The following is a 26483-nucleotide window of genomic DNA, read 5'->3' on the forward strand; positions in this document are numbered from 1 at the left end:
CTTAGTCTCTTTTTCTGTATATCAGTGCCAGTAGTAGTTTAAAGTTATTAGTCCATTGCCTGAAAAAACTTTGAATATATTGTCCTCTTTATGGTATTTTTCTATTCTAAATTGTCTGAACCATTAATATTTCACTTGTCCTTTGCTTCATTTTCCATGTTTGTTTCATAAACCTGCAGAAAGTTTATATTGCAACATAATTGATTAGAGAAGTGTTTATTCTTTGATTAGGCATTGTCAGAACTCTTTGTTTATTTTTTGTCTTTGTTAACATCTAAATTACCAGTCTTTTTTGATTGATTTGCCTTTTTCTTTCAGTTAATGGTTACAGCTACTGTCAATTGTACAGCTACTGTCAATGTTCTTCAATGGAAGCACTTGAAAAACAGGAGATAGTGATAATGAATGTTTCTGATCTTAAGGAATTGAGCTGGGAAAAATACAAACAACCTTTCAGGCTGTTGTTTTTTGAGGAAGAAATGAAAGATAGCACTTCTGCCTCTCTTTGCATGTGCAAGTATATTCATCCAGCCTTTAAAATAACTTTGACTTACACAGTGTGTGTACCTGCACAACAGCGTGATTAGAATGAGAGTTTTGATGCTGGTTTTTCCATGTGTCAGTTCTATGTTTACCAAAATGATGCTGACTTGAATTTTTTTCATGCTTAAAGTAAGCCAGATGCCTTTAACTTGGTGTACAATTATCTTTTACACATTTCTCAGAAGGTTTTTGGTCACCAATGCAAGTGGAAAAGAAAATTTTGATTTAATAAAGAGATGGGAAGCATTTGATCAGGTGGTTGATAGAGTATGTTTTAAGAATTGGAGAAGCAGGTCTCAGAAATTATTGTACACTAACTAGGAGTTAAAAATGAATCTTAGCCCATCAGTTGAGTTTGTAAGGGAGCCAGCTATTACACTGTAATCTTGCAGGAGTCAAATACTGCCCTAATTGTGATCTTAAGTGATACTGAAAGCAAAAAGTTCATGACCTTATTTAGGCTAAAGTTCACCACCATAGATCTTGTATTATTCTTGGTAAGAAGAAAAATAGTTGTTTACTAAATAAGATGCAGATGAGAAAGCAAAACATGTAAAAACATTTGAGGCAGGATTGGACTTGGAGCTAGATAGTCTGTTAGCTGAGTTCACAGCACATGGAAATAAAAAAAGCATTAATTTCATTGTCCAACTTCAAGAGAATCACAGACTGTCTTTTGTTACATAACAGAAAATTAATGAATATCTCATAAATTTTATTAGAAAGGTGATCAGTTCAAGTAAACAAATCACAGTGTAATTATATGATGCATTAGCTTCTAACTAAGATTGCCGGTAAAATACATAAAAAGACACATCTATTCATGTATCGCTATGTTAGCAATCTTTCCTTGTAAAAGCCACGACAATGTTTTTGTTTAATAACTGTGTTTTGTGATTGTGCAGTTTCAAGTCAAATCGTGTACAATATTGCTGGCAGGATGCATGTGAACCAACTGCCCCATACCAATAGCTGACATAAAGAAATTGCCTCTTTGTCTTAGGAAGTCATGATGGTGATTTAGTAGCTGTCAGTAATGAATTGCCGTTGCAGTATGAAAATACCCGGTGCTATAGGTGCTTCAGTCAGGATCCTTGTGATTTGACATAAAAATGAGCTCGTTACAGTGTATCAGCGTGTTATGTAGTTGGTTCATTGACACTGAGGTTCTAATGAGAACCAGCATCCAGCTGGGATGGTTAAACCATTTGCTCTTCTGCAGCGTGCTGGGTTGGTAGGTTTGAAAATACTTTTCACAAGGTTACTTTTGCATAAAATAGCACAATAAATAAAGGTGGGAAACAAAGATTGTATTTGCCAAAACCTACTTAATCAAGTCAAAAAAGGTGCCAGAAGTAGGATATACTACCAGGATCCTGGTCCAGTTCCTTTTCCAGTGAACCTCTGTGGTTCACAAATCAAGTAATTTATGGCAAGTTAGTGAATTGCAGGCTTGGTGCTTCATCCTAGCTCCAAGTTGCACAATCTCTGGCTACAGCAAAGCTCTCCTTCCCTACGTACTTGATAGATGGCATTTCCCAGCATGAGACACACATTACTGGTAGCAGTCCACAAGCAAAAAACTTAGGAAGGCACTGTGGCTTCAGCTTGCTCTAACCTGTAGAGCTTCAGTAGCAGTCAGCGTTTCTACTCGTCTGTTAATGCTTATTGAGAATACAGGCACATTTCAGCAGTGGCATGATTCAGCCTAGGACTATATCTGTAAAAGACCCTTGGGTGAAGGCAGGCACCATGGAACCCTCCTGTTTTCTCATTGGTAATTCATAATGGTTCTGCCTGAAATAGCCCAAAGAGAACATAGCTTAGGACAGTTTAGTGTGTGCTGAATATAATTTTGTCCTTTTTCAAGTGTAGGTTCTTCCGCATGTTAGGGCACATTAATCTAGTCTCTTGCAGAGGCAGTCCAGGAATAATCGGTGGGCCAGTTAATTACTGCACAAGTGGTTGCAGCCTATGAATATTCTTACAGGGCCCACTCATACTCAGTGTAAAAGCAGTGTACACACATACTGCAGTCACTGTGCACATGCTTAGTAAAGTCAGTGCTTCCTGGCAGTGCCAGGCTTTCTGCGTGCAGCCAGCAATGTGGTTGCTTTGTGGTTGTGGAGAAAGCCCAGTGATTTTATAAATGTGTCAGGCATGTGGGCTGTAAAACAGACGCAGCAAATGACAACCTCTGGGAAGTTCTGCTTTTACTGCTGATTTGCCATAGGCCCTTCCCTGCAGCAGGGAAATGTTGTGGCTGGCAACCCTGTACCACTAGATAGTAGATGGCCTTCTGATGTAAAGTTTGTTTTCTGTTCATCTACGGAGATAGGGATGGTTGCATTTCCGTTTGTCTAATTCAGGAAATACCTGTGCAAGGGAAGAGAAGAATCTAAGACACTTATCTTAGGCTTTAGACCATGGTATTTATGGCTATAAAAATGTAGAATTGTCTTCAAATTTCACGTACCTTCCAGAGTTAATCAAATACTGGATTGCCTGCAGTCATCTGTTGTTCAAGAGACAAAGCGTTTGAGTAATTGGAAGCTGGTATACAGCATAGAGTACAAATCACTGCATCTGCACTTACTTTGTCCCAGGTTGTTGTCACAGCATCTGTGTTTTACTGAAGGTAGCTAATGCACCTTCTAGTGGAGGGTGGATGGTCAAAAGGGAGTATGTATGGTCATGGAGTGCCAGTAAACAGAGTTTTAAATAAATCCAAATGGCACTGTGTAGAGATGTAGTTTGAATGGAGTAGCTTGTCTACCAAGAGACTATTCTTGATACTGACTTGTTTTTTTTAAAAAAAATCATTAAGATGCAAGGCAACAATGTAGGTAACATTTTATTAACTGTAATTTGAAACTGATAGCACATGTAGAAAAATGCTGTGTTGTTTTTGGGGTTTTTTGGGGGGTGGTTTTTTTTTGAATCTTAGTAAAATTTAGCATGCAGCTAAGATTTATAGAAAAAACACAAAAGAAAAACAGCCTTGACATTGGTTCTAATTGGTACTTACTTATTGGTTAAGTATTAATAGCCTTTAAAAGTAACGCGGGAAGATGTCATTGATACCTCTTATTTTTGAAATAAGTAAAACTGTTTTCTGTAATGAAAATTAACAACAATAACGTGAACACATTGGGAAGGAACTGTTCTGAGGACTGGTAAATCACATATAACAGGTGTAACCACACAGGGCTCATAGTGTTCTTGTTCAGGTAAATATATGTTTCACCTCTTGAAAGGTTGAAAAGAAATGGGATCGTGACCTGTACACCGAGTTTTGTGATGTAACAAAATGCCTTTCAAAGAATTGTTTCTCAAATAGAAGTTTAAAAGCATTAGAACAGGTTAATAATAAACTTGTAACAATAGAGCTGCACTAGAATAACTGTAAGCAGAAAATGAAGCATTCTGCTGCTTTCATTTGATAGTTTAGGTTAAAAATATAGTGGTTACTAGAAAATTATAGTGAACTCTCTAAACAAATTTATCTTCATTTGTTAGTATGCTATAACATAAAGTCACTTTTTAGGAGAGTGTTTTAACATGTTTAATATTTTCATTAACTACTGAGTCCAGCAAGATTTACTGAAATAAAAGAGGACTAATAAATTAGTTTGATAAATCTTGACACTTGCACATAACTGAAGCTACCTATGCAAAAAACCCCACTGTGGAGCAGCTGATCTGTGTTCACTGCTTACACCATCGCAACTCTGTTCATAGACTCCTCTCTCCCATGTTAAAAACTGTTTGGCTACTTAGGTTAGTAAGTGGTGGGCAGAAAATTTTTGAAAGCATCTAATGTTCCTTATTCCTTGTTTTTGAAGAATGCCTCTAAAATATCTAAAGTACACATTGTAGTATACTGTCTTCATGTCTAATCTCAGATTTTTACCCTCATGCATATTAATAAGGCCATAGTTTGCACTAATCTGTTGGGACTACTTAAAGAGTAAGAACGGCAGGATAAAATCCTTAATAAGGATCACAGAAAAAAAAAGGGTTTATGATTAACCTTTCTTGAGGTCATTATCACTTTCTTTAATTTCTTTTTCCAAGCTGTTCTATAACTTAATTATTTTGAAGTGTGACTATGTCTTTTTCTTTTACTGCTGATATCAGTGGAATCAGTATAGGATGAGATAACAATTACAAAGTTGGGGGGGGGGGGTGTTGTTTGGGTCGTACCCCCCCTACCCCCTGGAAAATGGCCTGAACAGACCTTGGATCTGCTTAGCTGCAACAAAATATATAACTTATTGTAGTTCCAGTAGTGGAAGCTCAGTATTTTGACTGTAAGCTGCATAGTGTAAAAAAATTCCATATATTTAGGCAAATACAATGTGAGTTTTCTCTTGCAAACTCAGATTGCAGAAGTAACTTCACCCTCGAGGCTCAGAAATTTATCTTTTCAGGAGTTTCACATTTTGGAAGATTCTTATTGAAGTGTAGGAAACTGACTCTTATTTTCTGACTTTCCAAGTTATTTTGTTGGAAAAAAGAAAAGTACTTGGCAGGTTGAAGTAAAGCTATATGATACCTGACAAAAGTGCTAGTCTCTGAAAACTTGTGCAGAAGTCTTTGAAATATGGGGTTTATTAATCTTTAGAAAACGGATTAAACTGTGAAGTACAGAAAGCTGTGAAGATGTCATGAGAACCTGATCATCAGATTTTAAAGCCAATCTCAGGTGACCATAAAAAAAGGATATTTATCTGAATAGAAACATTCATTTTATGACAGCGAATTACACAGGGCATCTGGGATTCACTCATCTGTTGTCATCTTCTAACACGTTTCTACAGTTTTATTGTTTGTCTGCCACAGTGAGAAAATAGTCTTCAACTGCATAGTTCGATCAACTCAGTTGCTTTGCCAGAGTTGACAAACCCACTGTTGTTTACTAGGTATTTTTCCTGAACAGCTACAAATTGAAGACCTTTCCCAAAACACTTCAGTTATCTGTTATAGGACTGTTCCCATGCACCAGGGATTAGAGGACCAACCTCTGGCCACAAATGTTAGCATGCTTCCACATTTTTGTAGATATTAAAAGAGAAAATCAACTGCAGCTTCTTCATGGCAAATATTTTTTTAGGAGGTAACCGCTAATTAGTGTGAGGTGTTGATTATACTAGATGTGCACATATGATTCAGCAGCTTCTGTGTACTTACCAGGGAGGGTGCGGTGGTTAATTTTTTACTAATGCGCAAAGGCTTCCAGCAGTGTTCGGGTCTGTAGCGCAATAGTATTGGAGCAGCTGGGCTTTTTCTTGCATTTCTTCTGTGATAGATGAGACAGCTGGAGTCAGCAAAGCGTCCCAAAAACTGGCAGCTGACCAGAGGAAAAAGGAGAATAGTTCAGAATTACCTGGCTGTCGCATTGTCTTCTGCTTTCCGTCCCACTTGAAAACAACAAAGAAAGTGCATGGAATAGGATTGGCCACTGCTGCTGATGAGAGTGGGTGGCATCCTAATCCTTTTTCAGTCACCTCTCGCTCGCCAGCATGACGGCAGCCAAATGGCTCCATGCTACTTATGCTTGAAGGCTTGGGAGAGAGCTTAAAATGCTCCAGAAATAAATTCTGTGCCATGAGCTTCGTAGGAAAGTGTCTTGCCTGCTTCTGGTCTGTGAGTGGAAAAGGGACTCCTTCCTTGTACTCTCTCACCAAGGGCCAAGCTGTGCCTGCACTGAGGGGAGCTGGCTGGGAGCTCACATCACCATGTCAGAGGCAGAGGTGGTTTCTTCTGCATGCAGCTCCTCTCCTGGCTTGCGTGGTGCAGAGACCTTCAGGGAGAGATTGGACAGCTGCTGGTGGGTTCATGAGAAGCCCTGTCTGACTTCTGCACAGTCAGTGGCGGCAACACCTCTGTCTTTGGTGGTGATCTTGCAAATTTTGCAAAATTATATCCAAAGCCATATGGAGGGGTCTGTTAGTCAGAAATTGTGATGTTAGTGGAGGAAACAGTGTTTGTCTCAATACTCTACCTTCTGCTGAAAAACGTTAGCATTTTCAAAATTTGTACTCTCCATAAAATGAACTTCTATTATACAAGACTGAAAGCCTTTAGGGCAATAGTGGTGTTACACTGGGGTTTTTTTATACATCTAAAAGTTCTAGGTGGTTTTTAAATCATTGTAAGCTGTTATCTGTAATTTCTTTCTTTTTCTATCTTCCTTCCTTCCTCCTGGAGCCAACCTGAGAATGAAGAAAACATTTTTAATAAGTTCTGTTGCATTTCGCAGAGTTTTTCATCATACATTTTCAGACAGTCCAATCCTATGTAAGAGGGAGTTAAAGACTGCAGTTTATCAAAAAAAGTCTTTTAATTTTTAACTTGAAAATTGACAGAATTTCAGATCAGGCACTTCCTCTGCATGTTCACACACAGGGGCCTCCTTAGAGTTGCAGGTCTGGTGTGACTCTAAATAAGCTAGATTTTTTTCTTTGTAACAGTGTTTTTACTGCAAGGGTATAAAAAGAGTGATGCAAAAGTAGATGTAAATTCAGAGGTGCCAAATATAATCACCTTTCAGCATCGTGCCATTGTGGCTGTTGGAAATTAATCCTTGTTTAGCTTTGGACGGTTAACTTTGTGGTTTGTGCTGACAGCTGGATGTGCGCTTGGTTGTTTGGTTGGGTTTTTTTAGCTGAACTGAAATCATAATACAAAAAATTTATAAAGAATGTTGACTTGTGTGGATAACATTTTAATAGCCTAAAACATAAACTAAAAATTTGGGCTGGAACACTTTTCATTTGACTATTGTGCAAAGGAATGACCTGTAAAATAAATGTTTACTTCCTGGAAGTAAACGTTTCCTCTAGAAAGGAAAAAAAAAAGACTAACAGAAACTGGAAGTCCTTCCCCCTGCCAGCTTGGCCCTGTGTGAGCTGCAATTGCGTTATGGTTCTTTGCCCTGACTGTTAAGTTTGTATATATTTTGGTGTGCGAAATCAGTATAGGAGCAGATTCTCGGCATAAGCCTGTTCTTGAGTATCTTGCCTAATAGCGCTGAAAATGGCTAGAAATTTATTTGATGTAATATCTGTGAAATGAGGCACAAGTGTAACTAGTGAAAAGCAGAATTATGTGAATGCCTGTAAAACAAAACCCCAACACCATAGAAAACTTAATTACCCAAGGACTTAAGTGAATTTACAACTTTCTCTCCGATGCAGAGGTAAACCATTTATAATGCCAGTAACTTACTTATATGCCAATGAATAGCGCGTGGACTTTCATTAAACAGAAAGCCACATGTCATTTCAGGAGAGGTCAGAGCTATGAAGAGACACTAGGAGAAAAAGGAGGTGGCTTTTTCTAAGGTCCGTAGCCGCGTCTCAGTAGTACATGTTATTGGGTAGAGTTAATGTTGTTTGAGTAAAACAGTAGCTGTAACTCAAAACACCTCTAGTTCATGCATTTCTTAAGATTTCTTCTAATACTGTAAAAGTATCCAGCAAATAGGTACTACTGCGAGAGGCAGCAAGGCACATTGCTTATCCACAATTTCCATTGTGTTCGGATACATTTTTTACTACCTTTATAAATAGAAAGCAGTTCTTTATTAATCTAGCTATTCCTGGTTGATATTTTGTGTGTGTAAAATAAATAAAAATGTAAAAAAAATCTAAAAACTTTCAGAGAGGTAATAATCTGGTATATACAAGGTTACATAATCAAGTCTAAATAACTTCAGCCTATAACAAGGTAATTGCAAAGAGGATCTGCAATTTCTTCTGAAGACAATGCAGTCCTGGAGCTGTCAGTTTTGACTTGTCGGAGATGCAGCTGGAAACTGTTTTTTCCTTCGAGCTGCTGAAGTAGCTCAGCTGAGCAGGTCAGTGGTATTGAGGCTGGGCTCAGGCTGGTGAGAGGGTACGAGCAGTGCGTGCTATCTGTGCAACAGTGTGGTGCTCCACCGTGCTGCCTCCTGACTTTCTGCTGAAGAAGCAGAATATTAAAATGTTACTCTCTTCAGCCATAGCAAAGCAATGCTGTAAGTGCTGTGGCATGCTAGTACACTGCTTTTAGAAATGCAAATGCAAAATGATGTGATGGGATGCTTTGACCAGTAAAAACTGACTGCTTGTCCCTGGTATCTTCTCATAGCGTCTTCTAGTGACCCAATAGTAGCTTTCATCCTTCACTTCCCCCAAGCTTAGATTAAAATTTTTCAACTTTTTGGTTATTTTATGATCAAATGCTGCATTGGAAAAGAATGTTGCATTTCTGTAATTGTGTACTTAGCATGAAAATACCTATATGGTGTAGTGTATAAGGCTAGCAAGGATGTCCTCTCAGAACTTAGCTATTCAATTTACTTTCTATTTTTTTCTTAATAAAAATCAGGGATTTTTTTTCTGTGGAGAATCTAATTATAATTTTTTTAATTATAAAATTATTCTTTGGTAATATTACCCTTGACCTGATTTCTTAAACTAAGAGAGTGCCAGTGGTATATTTGTCTCTACAGAGCCTTCATCACTCTGTGTGTGTGTGCATGCACATAGGTATATTTACACTAAAATAGGCAAGGAACATGATTAAAACATGAATTTGTTCAATCTTTCTTTTGTTAATATTATTCAGATCTTGTTAGATTTGAAATCGTTGAAATTAGACGTGTGCTGTCTTTCCTGAGATACATTTGTGTTCCTGTCCAGCTAATGAGCTGGCTGGCCCTCCTGTCCCCTTCTTGCAGGGGGAAAAGGTGTTGCAGAGGGGCTAGCTTCATTTTGGAGGAGCTGCTTAATTAGCATCTGGCTCCTTGCAATGGCTGAGAACATATAAATTGCAAAAGGACAGCAAAACATAAATAGCTGGTGACTCTCTCCAGGGGAAGCAGCAGTTAAAAAGCACTCTCAAGTTAAGGACGCTCTGCCATAAGCTGCAGGAAATGTGCCACAATATCTGGAACTGTGCTTCCCTCGGGGTGGATTTATAACGCTCTTGGCCTTGGAGCCAGCCTGGGTTTTGCTCTGTGTGTGTTTGTGTGCATGCACACACCCATGCCTGCGCGTGTGCGCGCTGAGAAACACATAAAGCCGTGAGTGACACTGTAAGCGTAGGAGCAAGGAGAACACAAATCCAGCACTTGAACCTCTCAGATTGAGGGATGAAACTAAAAATGAAATAGGTGTTTTTATTCTGTTGCTGCCATGTCAGAGCTCCTTATCGTGGGCTGTTCAGCTCTGCTGGGCTCTGTGCATGTCCTGGGGGAGAATGGATGAAGGAACACTGCTGCTTGTAATGGACAGATCTTCTGGGGACAGAGCCTCTCTCAGTGTTTCTTGCCACCCTCTGAGAAACTTTCACGCTGGAGGTGGCTGCTGGGAGGAACAGCCCTGGCCTGTGTGTGGCGAAGGCCGGGCAGGAGGAGCCCTGCCCCTGTAGGGGAAGGGGAAAACACTTCCATGCTACCTCATGGCTGCCAATTCGAAAGTGGTATCTGCATTGGCCTTGCCCTCCCACCCCACGGCTCACCTCCTTTTTGCTCCCCCAGTGACTGTTATGTCTGCTGAAGCTCCCTGTTCTGTTTTCTGGTAGGTTATTTCTTCTTTGTTCATTACAAAATGCCTAAACCACCCCGGCCCCGCCCCCCCCCCCCCCCCCCCCCCCCCCCCCCCCCCAAGTTCAGTGCTGTGGTCAGCTGTAGACACTGAGGCCAGCCCCAGGCAGAGCAGCTGGGGTGGCAGTGAGATGGATGCTTGTTCTGGAGGGGTGTGAGTGGGCCTGATGCCTAGTGGGTGTGGGTTTGGATTGCTAACACCTCTTCTGGCTCCCTGGGGGGAGGAGGAGGAGTGTGGAAGCATCCCCTTCACACTGGCTTAAGGGAAAAGGGTTAAATATGAGATGAAAATACTTACTATAAGACTTCGTGTTTAGCTTACATTGTTGAGACAGTATTGCCTTTATGGTGGTCTCTAGATGAGTTTGCTTTGGAAACCAGGAAAGATACACCTTACAACATGTATTGTTTAAAAAATCATGCATTACCCTGGCAGATTCCTCAGTGCACTTAGTGCAGGGCTCTGCTTGCAAGATCCTGCAATGTGGGCTTGTTTGTTTGTAGTTGGACTGAAGCAAAAATTACTTTATTGTTTTAGTGATAGGGCTATGTTCAAGGCTTGAAAGCATTCTTCTGTCTTAGGTCTAGTGTTGGCTGAGTGAATGGACCAGGAAAACCATCTGACAGGTATCTGCATACCAACATTTGATATGTAGCTCCTTTATGTTTGTAATGTAGGTTTGATAATGATACTAGTAAGTTGACTCTTGTCTCATTATGTGTTCAGAAACAGCTGTCATGTTATCTTACTAGTACAGAGGTCATAGAGCGCTCTGAAGCATGAGCAACAAAAAAGCAGGAGCAGAAGAGACCAAGGGGACAGCTTGAATGTCTTCATCAGGAGTATATAACCTAACTTACTGAGACCTCAAATAGCTTCGTGGAACAGATATTCTTAACTCTTCATCTGTTAGAAAAACCATCACAATCTGCTTTTTTTATTTTTTAATCATCCAAATCCATATGAAAATATTCTTTCTTGGTCATGAATGAAGGACATAAAAGAAGGCTTAAAACCAAAGGAGTTTTTTGTTTGTTCGTTTGGGTGTTTTCCCCCAGAAGGAGTGCTCAGTGATATCTAGGCTAAGGCCCAGAATTTGAGTGAGTATCTTTTCTGGAAGCAGTGGCCAAACATTTTTGAGGAAGAAATGTACCAAAACGCTAAGAAGCACTCACTGTTCTTAGTCTTTAATGTAAGAGAGTGATTTCTAGCAATACCAGAAATGCTGCTTGACATAAATACTGTGTCATAACAGAAGTGCTCTTATTCCTATGACTTCTGTTTTCAGTAAAGATGCAGTTTTACTAGTTTTGGTATAGCAAAACAATTTTGAAGTATTTTCACATTCTAAGAAACAAAATGCTTTGCTGTATCCTTTCAGCTCCTGGATGTAGCCCTCTTGTATGAGTGGTAGGTCAAACCTTTATGCCAGTCTCTCAAAACAGAGCTCAAACAAGCATAAAATAGGATAAATATTATTAAAAACCAAAAAGCCAAAACTAACTTTGGAAAGTCTGTTTTCATGCTTTTGCACTTAGTTGTTGTTACAATATTGTTAAAAATTAACAAATTACACAACATACTGGTTTTTTATCAGAATTTCTGATGGACACAAATACATATCAGGTGTACTATCCAGATATTACAGTACTTCTTTAAAACATAAATTAGAAAATAGATCACAAAAATTCTAACTGCACCTCATGAAAGCAGAACATGCAAAGGATAAAGCTTTCTGTGCATGGTAAATACAGCTATTGTTTTGTAGATATGTTTTTGCCATAATGATTATGTTTGATAACAGAAAATGTCAAGAGATCCAGATTCCAGTTATAATGATAGCAATTTCAGTCTGGTAGAAGAATGTTAGCCCATAGAGTGGTGGGGGGAAAACAACAAAAAACTCTGTTGCTGTATCATAGACATGAAGATAACTTTTTTCTGAAGATGTAGCTATTTTTTAAAGTAGTAAAGGTATCTTATTTGCTCCCAGGGTAAAAATAAAGGAAAAATACTATGATTTTGAATGCTAACAGTATTTGTCCTTGCTTTTGATTAATGAAAGAAAAGTGGTTTATATTCCCTAAAATGGTGTGTCTCAGAATTGCTAGGAATAGGAATTATGTCTTGTCTGTTCATAGTCCCTCTGAGTAACAGAAAATGAAAGAGACTTGAAAGGAATTTAAGCAATGAACTTCCTCATACGAAATACTCAAAGCCTTCTAAAACATCAACTTGAACAGTAGATGCTATTATTTCATTTTTCAAAGGTATGTAACAATAGAAACTGCAAAACTATTAAAAACATATAATTACAGATCTTTATAATACATTGATAATACATAAATTATTTACCATGAAACTATCTTGATGCTTTTGATAACATTGTTTCGTAATGTCTTAAGTCAATCACATGGTGAATTCTTTCTCTATACCCTCCCTTAAGAAAATCTTGAGATATTGAGTATTAACCAACTTGTCAACTTTTTTTTAAACATGGTTGCATTTTTTTCCCAACTTTTATTTTAAAACTTTTTATTAGATAAGCTTACTTAATGGCAAGTTTTCCTTTTCGTCTACATTTTATATAATTATCTTCCTTAATAAAGTTTAGAGCTAACTCAAGCCGTATCCGGTGATGCGGGAAGCTGAGATCTTGTACTGAAATTCAGCTCCTGCAGGATGTGTAGGGTTGTATGGTCCATCATAGCCTCCAGCATTTTCAGTCCACTTTATGTGCACAGGTGAAGGACCATAGGTGGAATATAAAAGAAAGTTAAGAGGTTTAAACCCAATCCCACTCTTTATCCAAATAGTAGTTGTTAGTTTTTCACAGGCAATCAGGTGGTGGTCAGCATATTACTACCATTTTCTATTAATAAATAGCTTACAAAAAACATATGTGTTGGCTTCTAGTTAGCTGTATATGATACTGATCTCCTCAAAGAAGATATATATTAAAATAATAAGAGAAAATAAAAATCCAGGTAGATAAACTTCTTCCCCCAACCTTTTATATCAGGCTAGTCACTCAGGTAAAAACCAAGCACCTTTTGGAACAGTGATCAACAATGATGCGTTTGTGCCTTGGTGTACTCTAGCAAGTCTGTTTTCCAGTGCTGTATTCTGCCCTCAGATGTGGGTATAAAAATCCATTTTAAAGTAATTATGCAGAAGTTTCTAAAGACAGATTTGGCCTTTCCTCTGTGCAAAGAAGGTAAGAATTTGCATTGTTCTGTCTTTCATTGATGCTGGTGTTTGCTTCTGGTTTTGTTCATAACTTTTGCATGGAAGAACAGCATGCAGTGGACTGTTTTTCAACAGTTTGCTATCAGGTAGAGTTGAGTAGCAGAAAGAAAATATTTTTGAGGGTGAAACTTCATTTGTGGCATTTTTTCTGTGTGGATGAGCTCTTTAGGCAGAATTTGTTGAAGTTGCTGCAAACCATATAAAATGGAAAGCTAAGCACAGACTGTGGAGAGTTGTTTCTCTTCAGGGAGTCCGTAGTTTTTCAGAGGGATCCTTTCAAGAGGAGGGAGGAGAAGGTCACGCAGGGAGGGGTCTTGTCCTCTTGTCCTCCTCTGAACTCGTTTACAAAGCTCTATGAAATCTTGAGTTACTCTTACTCTGTGAAGGCAGCCAATATATCTCTTCTCTCATTTTCTTGCTTCTGAATTATACCCAAACCCATAAGAAGATAGCTCTAGAATTGTGAAAATTATCTGATTATAGCTTGAAAAGATAAGGAGGTGGTTCTGTTTTATTGGGTGGGGTTTTTTTGGGGGGGGAAGGTGGGTTGTTTGTGTGGGGTTTTTTGTTTTGTTTTGCATTTGGGGTTTTTGTTGGGTTTGGGTTTTGTTTTTTTTTTTCCAGAATTGAAGGTGGAGAGAGGAGGATGCTGACTTACAGTAATGGGTTGTGCCTGGCTGTGTAGTAGTACAGGGTGGTTTTGATTATCTGGCACAAAGCTATATTTGATTAACTAGATTTCTTGTAAAGGAGTTTGAGAGGTTCTGTTTCAGTAAAAAGCTTGAATTAATATTCATTTAAGAAGCTGCAGAACATCAGCTGAATTTTAAATTTTAATTCTGTCTTCCCAATTGTCGGCAATTCAGTGTCTGTCTTAAACTTTATTGTACTTGGACTGTTTTAATTGTGTCACTGGTACAGTGAGGATGAGTATTAGTTTTATTTCTTGAGTTTAGTGGCTGCACTAGAGTGACAAGCAAAGTTTATTATCTGCTCAAACACAACCAGATTAAATTTGTAAGAGGATTTTGCTGTTTTAGAAAGCATTTAGACTAACTGTCTACATAATGGGATGTTCTCTTTCCCTTTCTTAAGGAAGTGAAAGAATTCAGGTCCCATATTCTGCTGTGGAGAAGTTCATTAGTACAATATATTTATGCATATAATAATCAGTGAGGGGGGAAAAATCATTATTAAAGCTGGTTGATACAGTTTTTGTAGTCTAGGTAAGGAAAAGATGCAACAGCTTTAGTAATGTTTTGTAATGGATGGAATGTAATGGAAAAACTTGCTTAGCTTTTCATAAGCATTTAAGACATTCAAGACTGTTCTTGAAACAGTTCACTCTAGATTGATGTAGATGTTTCATGTTACTTATTCAATGTAATTCTCCACTTCATGGGCTATATTCATAAAATTCTGTCTGTCCTTTGTTTGGTAGGAATCTTTACTTTTCTTACCAGACTCTTTTTTGTTGTTACATGAGTCATTCATGAAATGATGTTTTGTTTTATTTCATAGAATATTGATAGTCATCTTAACTAAATTTCTATAAATTACTAAAATGATGCACAGGGCGTAATTTAGTGAATGGCAAAACTATTATATGCTTCCTTACTTGAAAACAAATGGAATATGCAGATGTGAATTGTGAACAAAATAATTAAGATGATGATTATGTAGTGATTTTAAATTCAAGAGATGCTGTCAGTGGAGTAAACACTTGGCAATACAACAGCATGTACACCTCTCACAGTTTTTTTATTAATGGCTCCTAATTTAAACTTGTGCTTTGTTAAATCTCAAAGGCCATCACTTGAGTTTTCTCCTAACTTAGCTTTTTGTACTTATTCCATGCAGTTTTTAACGTAAATACAAAACCGTGTGCTATTGGTGTAGGAACAGATGTCAGGAGACCTTTACTGCCTTTCTGGCCCTGCTTGAAACTTCAGATGCTTTCCTGTTCCATAGTCTTTTCCATTAGTCTGACTGAAACGCTATCAAAAATGTTTCCTTACATCAAGTGACTCTTGCGAGGTGTAATCTATTAATGTTAATTAAGGAGTTTGATAATCACAGAAGGAAGATACTACAGTACTATTGTTCATTTTATGGAAAATATAAATATGCCTACTATATTAATTGTAAGGGCTCATAATATTTCCTCATAGAAATTCTACTCATGTCTCTGGATGAGTTATCATTTAAATTCTTTGGTGTTATACCTCAGCTGATTTCTGCACAGTTTTTATGTTTTCATATAGGGCCAAACTTGGTTTCAGCAGAAATGTGATCCACCTGCATTCCACCCCTGGAACAGCAACAAAAGAAACCATATTTTTTGTTTTCTCTATAGCTGAGTTGGTAGTAGCAGAGAGGACATAAAACTTTCTTCCAAGTGAAAGATAACTTTATAGTTGAAATAAAATATTTTTCTTCTCATGTGTCACGTCTCTATTACTCTTTTAACTCTTATTCTTCGTAGGAGTTACTCTACTACTTGACACCTGATGAGGTTGATTTCTGCACTTTTCTGTAAATCCGTGAGTCAGTGCACAACCGACTGATTTTTCTGGGTAAATTTTTGATGAAACATTGTAGGTATAGTACATACAGCAAGTAGAAAAATGGTCAGCAGATAGAAGCGTCAGGCTATGCCCAGTCTGCACAGGATGTTGACTCTGCTCTGACCCCATGAATTTTCACTTTCCAGGTGCCTGTGGGCTTCTTTCTGCCACTGAGTCCGAAGCTAAAAGCCAGTCTTCTGCAAACGTACACACTGTTGATTTAACAGTTCTTAGTAAATGTATGTGGATAGTGACTAACAGAGTAGTGGATTTCAATGGCTTTTTTTTTCTCCTTACATATTAAGAATGTCCTTTTCTACCTAATTTAAATATGAAATTTTAAGCAATAAAATACAGCTTTTTTTTTTTTTTGCTTGCCTTTTCATGGGTCAGACTTAGGAATAAACACAGTCAGGCATAGTTCAGCAGCATTTCTTTTCTTAACAGATGCCAGTGTGGATTTTGTGTAGAGAATGGCATCTTTGTTGTTTTAGTTTAAAAACAGCCTTGTATTTGATCACTCAAGATACTATACTTCAATTTTATATAAGTTACAATGCAGAGAAATGCAACAACAAGTACAGATGTGCATTGCATACCCATGTGAAAGAAAAATTTGTCAGCCTATGCTTCTAGTCTTGAATTATTTTTAAATTAGTCTCCTATGTCTTCCCTGTCAGCTACCACATGAGTTTTGAAGCCACTCTGCCAGTAAGTGCGTTGTTACCTATTTAAAAATAACCATGTTTTAGGGTTTTTTGTAAGTTTCACAGGACAAAACATTTTGTAGTTTCATTTTTGCAGGATGTGCACCAGGAGTAATAGTAACAATACAATAAATTGTGCATGATATGTATGTGCATGCAAGCACATGTGTAAGGGATTATTACTGCATTTAAGCAACCTGACTTCCTTCCTGGTTCTGCTTTTGGAGATAGTACTGCTGAGGGGACTTTCAGATCTCTGGTTGTAAAATTCTTGATGCAGTAATATTTGTTGCTATTACCATATGAAGAAAAAAATTTTGGGGAGGTCTTTGAAGTATGCTAGGCTGTTACTTACAAATTTTGATAATCCTCTATGCCATGCTTGAATGGGAGTTCATCACTATTTGAGACATTTCTTTACTGCTTTTATAAGACAGTTAATTCTTTTCGTTCATCAGTTACGTTGTTTTTTTAAACCTGGAAAGAAATTAAAAAAAAAGACCAACCATAATGTGTGCTTAAATCAGGAAGTTCTGGGCTTTTTTTCGGTCACACCATTGACTTCTCTCTAGAGTACCACCCAAGGGTTATATTAGGACTATGGGGGTTTTTTTGGAAAGTCACCGTTTTTACAAGATGAGGAGGGAGGATGTTGTTGTTGTTATTAGTATTAATTGAGATTCAGGTATGTTGTGTGGCCTTCAACTGTCTTCTGACAGACAAGATACCTCATCTGCCTTCGGGAACTGATCCAAGTCTTGACTTACTAAATGTGCAACAGCAGCCAGCAGAAAAAAATATCTCAGTGTAGTTTTCTCCCACCTTGGTCCATTCTGCTCATCTGCTCTGTTGCCCTTTCACCTTTGTTCTCTCCTGTATCAGCTAGAGGTATTCCTGGGATGATGGTGGTAGAAGCAGCAGTTAGCAGAAGCGATAAGACATTCAGATCCTCTCAGGATAGATTGTTTTATCCACTTCTAAGTTTTCTTCTTTTCTCCAGTTGAAACAGGCCCACTCAAAAGTCCTGTTCGGCCTGTTATCAAGTACTCGTTTTCTTTATTATGGTGATAGGTAAGATTTTAGGCACCTATTGCCCAGTTGTATTTCTTAACTTTGTAATGGATGAGGCTGTAGAAAGCACAGTTCGTGGTGGTGTCAGTCAATGCCTTGATCTTCTTCTAATGCCAGTCATGGGATTTTAAAAGTCAAAAAATACATAAAAATAATCAAATAGAGGTTTGATTCAGTGCTGTAACAGTGATAGCTTAAAATCCCACTCCCCACCAGGAATAATGCTGTAATGATTGCAGCTTTGCTTAGCTAACCCTGGTAACTTACTACACCAAACTTTTCCCTGTTTTTCTGATAGTAAATAATGTTGCTTGTTTTCTTTCCAATTATTTTGGTCTGGGGAGAGATATCTGAGCAAATCTCTAGTGACGTGCTTGTAAATAGTGTTCTACCACTATTAAGCAGTTTTCACATAAACAAGACTTAATTTTGCAGAAATATTTGATGCCACTGTTCAAAAAAAAAAAAAAAAAAGAAAAAACCCATACTGAAAATTTTCTTTGTATGCTTTTCTTATCAGCAACAACACTAAAAATACTTTCTGCCCTTGATCGTAACAATCTAAGGAACTATCAATGTGAAGTTTTTGTGAGTTCCTGTATACTGTGCTGAAAGTGAACATTTTCACTTCTTAGTAATTTTGGGGCATTCCTGTAAATTTTATTATTATCTTCCATTCATATTCTTTTATCGTATTTTTGTGTGTTCTATGCTGGAAATGTTCCATGATTTCTTTTTTCACTGGGGTACTTTTCATGCTTTGTCCCTGCACATGTGGCACTCCATGCAGTTAAGGAAGACTAGCAATGTTCTCATCATTGCTGCTGGCTTAACCAGAATATTAGTGTGTGGGCATGCACAAGAAAGTAGTTTTAAGCATTGGCGTGGGAAGGAACAGACTTTAGGAAACTTTGAGATAGCCTTTGAAAAGAAAGATACCATTGCCATGTATGTATAGGTAGCTATACATATTTTATATGTATGTACAATATATATCTTTCATATGCATATAAAAAAAATAGATTGTGTGTGTGTATCTATATGTCTTTAGATCTCCAAGTATAAGTTGTTACTGGTCTTTGGCTCAAAAAGTCTTAGCACAGTGACACCAAATTACAGAACCAGAAAGCTGAATAAGATGCAGACTTAAATTTTAGATTTTTCTTTGGATTTTAATTTTCTTTTCCTACACAGTGCATTTTTTTGTAAACACACTTTCAAGGTGTAAATAATCTGAAATACTGTAATCTCTAACGTAATGCAGATAGCTTTATCACTGTGTTTTCTTGTGTGTGATTATAATGTGTGATACCAATTGCTACCTATGCTCCCAACAAAGAATTGAAGTTCAATAAGGCATGAAGTTCAGCAAGGCCAAGTGCAAGGTCCTGCACGTGGGTCGGCGCAATCCCAAGCACGACTATAGGCTGGGCAAGGAATGGATTGAAAGCAGCCCCGAGGAGAAGGACTTGAGGGTATTGATTGATGAGAAGCTGAACATGAGCCGGCAGTGTGCGCTTGCAGCCCTGAAAGCCGTCTCCTGGGCTGCATCAAGAGAGGTGTGACCAGCAGGTCGAGGGAGGTGATCCTGCCCCTCTACTCCGCTCTTGTGAGACCCCACCTGGAGTACTGCATCCAGCTCTGGGGGCCCCAGTGCAAGAGAGACATGGAGCTGTTGGAGCAAGTCCAGAGGAGGGCCATGAAGCTGATCGGAGGGCTGGAGCCCCTCTCCTATGAGGACAGGCTGAGAGAGTTGGGGTTGTTCAGCCTGGACAAAAGGCGGCTCCGGGGAGATCGAATTGCGGCCTTCCAGTGCCTGAAGGGGCCTACAGGAAAGCTGGAGAGGGACTGTTTATCAGGGATTGTAGTGACAGGACAAGGGGTAATGGGTTTAAACTGAAGGAGGGTCGATTTAGATTAGATGTTAGGAAGAAATTCTTCACTGTGAGGGTGGTGAGGCACTGGAACAGGTTGCCCAGAGAGGTTGTGGCAGCCCAATCCCTGGAAGTGTTCAAGGCCAGGTTGGATGGGGCTTTGGGCAACGTGGTCTAGTGGAGGGTGTCCCTGCCCATGGCAGGGATGGTTGGAACTAGATGATCTTTGAGGTCCCTTCCAACCCAAACCATTCTATGATTTGAATTAGAAGCTTCAGGTTTTAAAACATAGTAGATAATACAAAGATGTTCTTCCTATCTCTGTGCTGAATTTGCATGTGGGCATTTTGAAGGAATCTGGATTTCCAGGCAGGGAAGCTTCAGGACCAAAACTGGATGTCACTTTGTATTCCACTGACTCAGAGGTGTTTGTTGGAAATTATTTTCTTACGCATTTAGTTAAAGTAGAATCTTTAGTAAAAGGGTTAATTGTCAAAAAGGCATCTCATAACCATTCTGTACTTTATAGGTTCATGTTGAACAGATTTTTTTACTAAATGTGTAACATATCTTGCAGAAAAGCTGGACAGTATTACAGAATTACTGAAAAATATATGGTATGGCACTTTATTTCACTTCATATGTAAGGACATGACTCTGTTTTCATAGGTTTCAGAAGAAAAGAAGAAAAAGTGTGGTGATCTTAAGGGTAGTGAAGAGTATTTTTTACTATGTAGTAGTTCTGCATTGCCTAGAATGGAAGACAGGCAGATATCATTGACCCAGGATGTCCTGTACTACATCGTCCGATTGCGTGGGGCAAGTTCCGCCCAGCGGCTCGGCAGCACCCTGCTGAGGTGGCTTGCACATGTAGTGGTGCACTCCTGACCACAGGGCAGGCTGAGGATCCCCGGGAAGGCCGAGGTTGGAAGCAGGCTTGGTGTCACTTTTCAGCTTCAGAACATGATCTTATTCATTACAATAATAACCACTTTCTCCCCAGAGAAAGTAAAATTGTTCAGTATGTGACATCGTGCATCATTTTCTGGGAATGTGTGTGTAAGGAAGACTTATGTTGGAAGTTTGGTTTATGTGTGCGGGAAATGGGACTGAAGGTTTCAAAATGATGCTCTTGGTAAAGACAAAAGCTTTTAGAGGCTTCCAGCTTAGATTTTTGCAGTGTATGCTATCTCAGAAATGCTTACACGTTGCTCCTTTAACCTTGCACTGCACTGCTGTGAAACACACTTGTCTGACAAAACACCTAAAACCTTATGTAAGGAGCACAAGGCTGCCTTTATCCTGGGATGTGGGTACTATGGTTTGAAAGAAATGATTAAAATAAAACCCAGGCTCAAAAGCACAGCACTGAGCAATGCACTCTGATGCACGTGTTTTGTTTCCTGCAGGGCTGAGTAGCTGGGTGAACGCAGGGTTTATGTGGCTGTGCAGCTGCTCATTGTAAATTTCAACTCCTCCTTTTAAGCAAATGCAGGAATAATATAGACAAGCTCTTCTGGTCACAGAGGATGAGCTCACTGAATTGAAGCAAAGGAAGAATGTTTTGTGATGTATCCTGTGTGAACTTTCCAACAAGCAGATCTTAACTTTAAATTGACAAATAGTCAGAAATGTTCATTAACAAACTACTTCTAATACAAAGTACAGAGACATGAAAAAATTTAAAAGGAGGAGGGAATGACTGCCCATTAGTGAATATGAGCCAAATTTTAATTAACACTAATATCACATGTTTCAGAGGCTAGTTTTCAGGGCTATAATTGTTAGACTACTTGCTTTTTTTTTAAAAAAAAAAGAAAAACCAACCAAAAACAAACCCACAAATGTATCTATTGGTTGTGCATTGCCTACCATAATGTCCTGAAAGTCAGCCAAGGAAGATAAATTTTTTTTCTTCACAAATTTTTGTGATAAAATGTCTCGTAGTAGTTACCTTAAATTGGATGGTTTGGACAATTATATCTTTGAGAATGGAAGATTTTAAAATATGCAGTCATGTATTATATGTATATCTTGGAGTTTTGTTTTACTTACCAGTTCAGTTGTTAAAACGCAAATTTTAATTCAGTGGTACTTCAGTTGCTGCTGATGCTGCTGTTTGACACTGCATTGGTCCTTGTAGTTACCTATCAAGCACCACTTGCTATTGTTCATCCCTGCACTAAACAAGCTGTCAGCATTGTGCAAAAAAAAAAAAGTTCTGTTTGTGTCCAGTGGCTAAAGCCTATCCTTCTTATTTGTCTTGCAGGCACTGGAGAGAGCGGCAAAAGCACATTTATCAAGCAGATGAGAATCATTCATGGATCAGGTTACTCTGATGAAGACAAAAGGGGTTTTACAAAACTGGTGTACCAGAATATATTTACAGCAATGCAGGCCATGATCAGAGCTATGGATACCCTCAAAATCCCATACAAGCATGACCACAACAAGGTGAGATTTTTGTTTATTTCTGTAGCTGAAGTTTTTCTTCTTTTTGTTTTAGGAAATATACTGAAGGTCTCAAAAAAATTGTCACACACATTATACTCAAAGTTCAGGAAAAAATGGCATCTTCCAATCCTGCCTTTAGTTCTTTGCCCTGTTTGCTGCTTTGACAACACAAAGGTGCTGCCTTTAACGAGATCTGTTCTTAACAAGATGCCTGGGAGGTTTGTCACAGGGCAGAGGTTTAATGGCAGGCTGCTGTTTGACTGTGACTTTAGGTATCCCTTGTCTTTTCCTCCCAGGCCGTGCTCTAACCAGAGCACAGTTAAGCCATTCTTCTGATCTGTATCAGAACCTTACTGCTTAAGGTTGGCTATTAACATTACATGTGGAAAAAATTCAAATTATTAGAAAAACAGGTGAGGATACCTGTTTGTGTGTGAACATATTGTGAAATAAAATTTTTGATGCAAAATCTTAAAACAATCAGATTCTCTTTAGATTGATACTGTTACTGAAATTTAGGACAAAATACATTTGAAAGGTTTGGAAGGTTCATCTCTGACTAGCCTGACTTCTTTTTTTTTAATTTATTTTATTTTTACATTTTAAAAGAAAGATAAGTAAAATGATTTAAGCATTCCATGAAGAAGAGTGAAATGCTTAATATTTACTGGAGTACATGGTAAGGCACAGGATTACATGGCTATATCTCCCGCTTCTTGTCACAGGAGTGGTACAACTTTGATAACAGTTCCTGAGAACTTGCCCTGATTTTTACTGTTGAGCCATTATCAGCAACTTTTTCAGGTGGAGAGTTTATGATCTTTCACAAGTGGAGGGCTTACCTTTCTTTCAGTCTTGTGGAAGAGTATTTAGGGATGATTTAGTAATCCTGGATCAAAATAATACTTTCTCTGATCAGTTAGTCAAAAGTTATTTTATTCTGATTTTTTTTTTAAAGTATCAGAAACTATCAAAGAGTAGGGACATTTATGATAAAGAAGTAAGCTTCCATTAACTGGGGAAGACAAGATGAAATAAACTTGTGTTAAGATGAAAATCTTTTGTGTCTACATATATGAAGTTTAATTATTAGACTTGAACTGTTGTATATGTTTTAAGGCACCTAATTTAGAAGTAAGAAAGGTAAACCTTATTACCAGGTTAAAGAAGCTTTGTTTCTCCATTTGCATCTGCCAAAGTCATTGCAGATGGTCATCACTTTGGAGACATAATGTTGCAGTAACCAGAGTCTTGCAGGAGCCTAGTGCAAGTGGGAAGCCAGGATGTCAAAATCCATGTTGTTAACCTTCTTTAATGGTGGGTGGGGGTTTTTGTGGACATGAAAAGTTTGAAAAAATGTGTCCTAATTTGTAAAAGATACTGTTGAACATCCTAGTCTGACTGTGTACTGGGGCTGTCTAGCTTCCTCTCATCCCTCAGGAATCAAAATCAAATGTGTAATTAGTATGAAGAAGAAAACTACATTTACATGTGTATTTCAGCCTTTTGGCTCCATGTTTTTGCTTTGCACAAAGCATACTGCATAGTGACCTAAAAAGGTAGTTGATTGTAAAATACAATAATTTTTTAATTTTTTTTTTAAATAGTTATTGTCATTTTGCCTTGCTATCTGGAAGTTCTAATCATAAATCAGGATTTTTTTTTCCTTGTATTATACTATGGAGTATATGTTCTGTAGTTACTGTTTAAGTGAAGAGTACTGAATTATGTAGTGTTTTTATATAGTTGGAGCAAGTCAGTTAGGTTTGGCATAGCTGTGTACACATGGCTAGAGCTGTTCACTTTCTCTATATAAAAATTACTTTCCTGAAAGCGGAAGTCTATTTTTGAGCTCAGCTCTTTCACAAGCATTCTGATCAGTTTCTGATACAGCTACAGGCAGAGCAAAATAGAAATCACCAACTGGCAGGTCTCAAAGGAATTCCTGTATGAATTCCTTTGGAAATACAGGGGAAACCAAACTTGCTACAGCATCATGCCAGAGGAGAGAAGGTTACAGTCTACTACACTTAACCTTTATATGCAAGGTCACTTCACTTTAAAGCAGTGAATGCCAGTCAATTGGTTAATCCGCTCCTTTTTTTTAAATGCGCTTGAAAGCAAACTCATTAGCCTAGCAGTCTAGAAAAGACAGGAAGGGCACTTCCTACTAATTTGAATCTCCTATCAGGAAGTCCTATCTCTGGACAGAATATCTCAAAGTTTAAGTAACAACATATTTTTAGCACAGTATTTGTTTTGCACAATAGTTTAGAAAATTGCAGCTCAAGCTGGTATTGATGTGGTTGGGTCTAAAGAAAAATGATCCTTTTTTTGTCAAATTCTTCATACTCTGTAATAGACTGGAGCTACAGTAGAAATGCTTTTCTCTTACTGTACCAATTTTTGTACCTCGAACTGAAAATTACTAAAACTGGAGTGTTTTGAATCTCTGAATGCTGGTGGAAATTGAAGTGCTCTTGTATCAAAAAGTTAGTTAAGTAGGCAGATGCGATCTTTGTGTGGTGTACAACATCACAACAACATTTAGGTTGGATTATTTTAAAATAATCAATGTAGCAAGAGGCAAGTTTTAAGTTTAGCAAGTTAATGCTTGTGGAGTTGTGTTGGCTTCATAGTCAGCAGTATAACTAAAGAGGCAGAGACTAAAATGTGTTGTCCTATGTTATAATAGCCCAGGCTGTTTCGAAAGACTTATCACTGAGAACTGTAACTATTAGTGTTTGGAATGTAATATCTTAGAACTGATGGTAGGGCATTATAAAATGAGAGATATTTCTTTTTTGTGTTCAACTTCAGAATTGGAGCTCTACTGAGCTTTAAGATAATGGGTGAGGGTGATCCCTCCTCTAAGGAGTTTGTCTGTCATAGGAAATGGTGGCTTATGGACTGGTTTTTAGTTTCCTTTTGGGTAAATGTTATTGCGCTTTTGTTAATTATTTTTAACTAGAAGTTGTGAAGTTTTCATATGGCTCTTGAATTTTAGAGTAAGAAGTATTTTATGAAATGCAGAAAAGCCTTGTTTTTTAATAGAAATGCTCATAAGCAATTCTTAAAATTACCTGTCTTTGCAAAATTTTGTGAGTGTACAGTACCACAATCTGTGCAAACACAGATACTCAAAAACTAAAATACAGGTTTATGGTTTTTACAGTTTGTCTTTTTAGAAAGCTGCGCTGTGTATCCATGCTTCTGTCATTCCTTTCAACTACTGATACAAGACCACCAATCATTTTAACCTTCTAAATTCTTACATTCCCAGTGTTCTTCATGATGGCTTAGAACCCTTTCCTTCAAATAATGTAGTGTCCATTTCTCCTTTTCTACCTTTTTTTTTTCATACCTGATATTGCTGAAGGTGGGGAGTATACATGGGTGTCTTCCCTCCTCCTCTCTGCCCCTCCCCCCCCATTTTGTGGTTAAGAAATTCTACCAAATCTATTACTATAGTAGGCAAATAAATCTATTACTGTGCTAAACACTAGCTACCACTGTTACCCAATAGTATTCCCTTCCAATGTAACTTTGTCCTGGTTTCAGCTGAGAGGGTTCATTTTTTTTCACAGCAGCTAGTATGGGGATATGTTTTGGATTTGTGCTGGAAACAGGGTTGATAATATAGAGATGTTTTTGTTCTATGGACCTGTTGTTGTCGAGCGGTGCTTACACAGAGCCAAGGCCTTTTCTGCTTCTCACACTGCCCTGCCAGTGGGATGGCTGGGGGTGCACAAGAAGTTGGGAGGAGACACAGACAGGACAGGTGACCCAAACTGACCAAAGGGATATTCCATACCATATGACGTCATGCTCAGCTTATAAGGGGCTTGAGGAAGAGGAAGTGGGGGGTGGGGGGGTGGCAGTGTTTGGAGTGATGGCGTTTGTCTTCCCAAGTAACTGTTATGCGTGACAGAGCCCTGCTTTCCTGGGGATGGCTGAACACCTGCCTGCCCATGGGAAGTGGGGGATGAATTCCTTGCTTTGCTTGTGCGTGCGGGTTTTGTTTTACCTATTAAACTGTCTTTACCTCAACCCAGGAGTTTTCTCACTTTAACTTTTCCAATTCTCTCCCCCATCCTGCTGGGGGGGAGTGAGCGAGCAGCTGCATAGTGCTCAGCTGCTGGCTGGGATAAAACCATGACAAACCTCCAAAAGACAAGTAGCCTTTCTTGCTCTAGCAGACATTATCAGGAAGGTGTCATTCCATGGTGATTAACAGGCAGGAAATCTTACTTGAATCCCATGCCCATAATTTCCTGTGAGACTTTTTAAATATTCATAACAAGAGAACTAACGTGAGTAACGGTAACAGAAGAGGCTACAAGAAAGTTTTGTAAAGAGGCTGAAAACATAAAAGCAAGTTTTATTGTAGACCTAGACATTTGCTGTTAAGTTTCTAAAAGT

At 38.3% G+C, this 26483-nt stretch overlaps 1 protein-coding gene across 1 annotated transcript in view; it reads left to right on the forward strand.

Moving 5' to 3' along the window:
* Nucleotides 1-26483, forward strand: part of LOC104636483 (guanine nucleotide-binding protein G(q) subunit alpha) — a 135499-nt gene that overhangs the window by 22963 nt on the left and 86053 nt on the right. Inside the window, exon 3 of the mRNA XM_075740896.1 lies at nt 21877-22061. Coding sequence (XP_075597011.1) covers nt 21877-22061 — 185 coding nt within the window. The remainder of the gene's footprint in view (nt 1-21876; nt 22062-26483) is intronic.

Source organism: Balearica regulorum, chromosome Z, assembly GCF_011004875.1.
Source record: "Balearica regulorum gibbericeps isolate bBalReg1 chromosome Z, bBalReg1.pri, whole genome shotgun sequence".
NCBI classification, from domain to species: Eukaryota; Metazoa; Chordata; class Aves; order Gruiformes; family Gruidae; genus Balearica; species Balearica regulorum.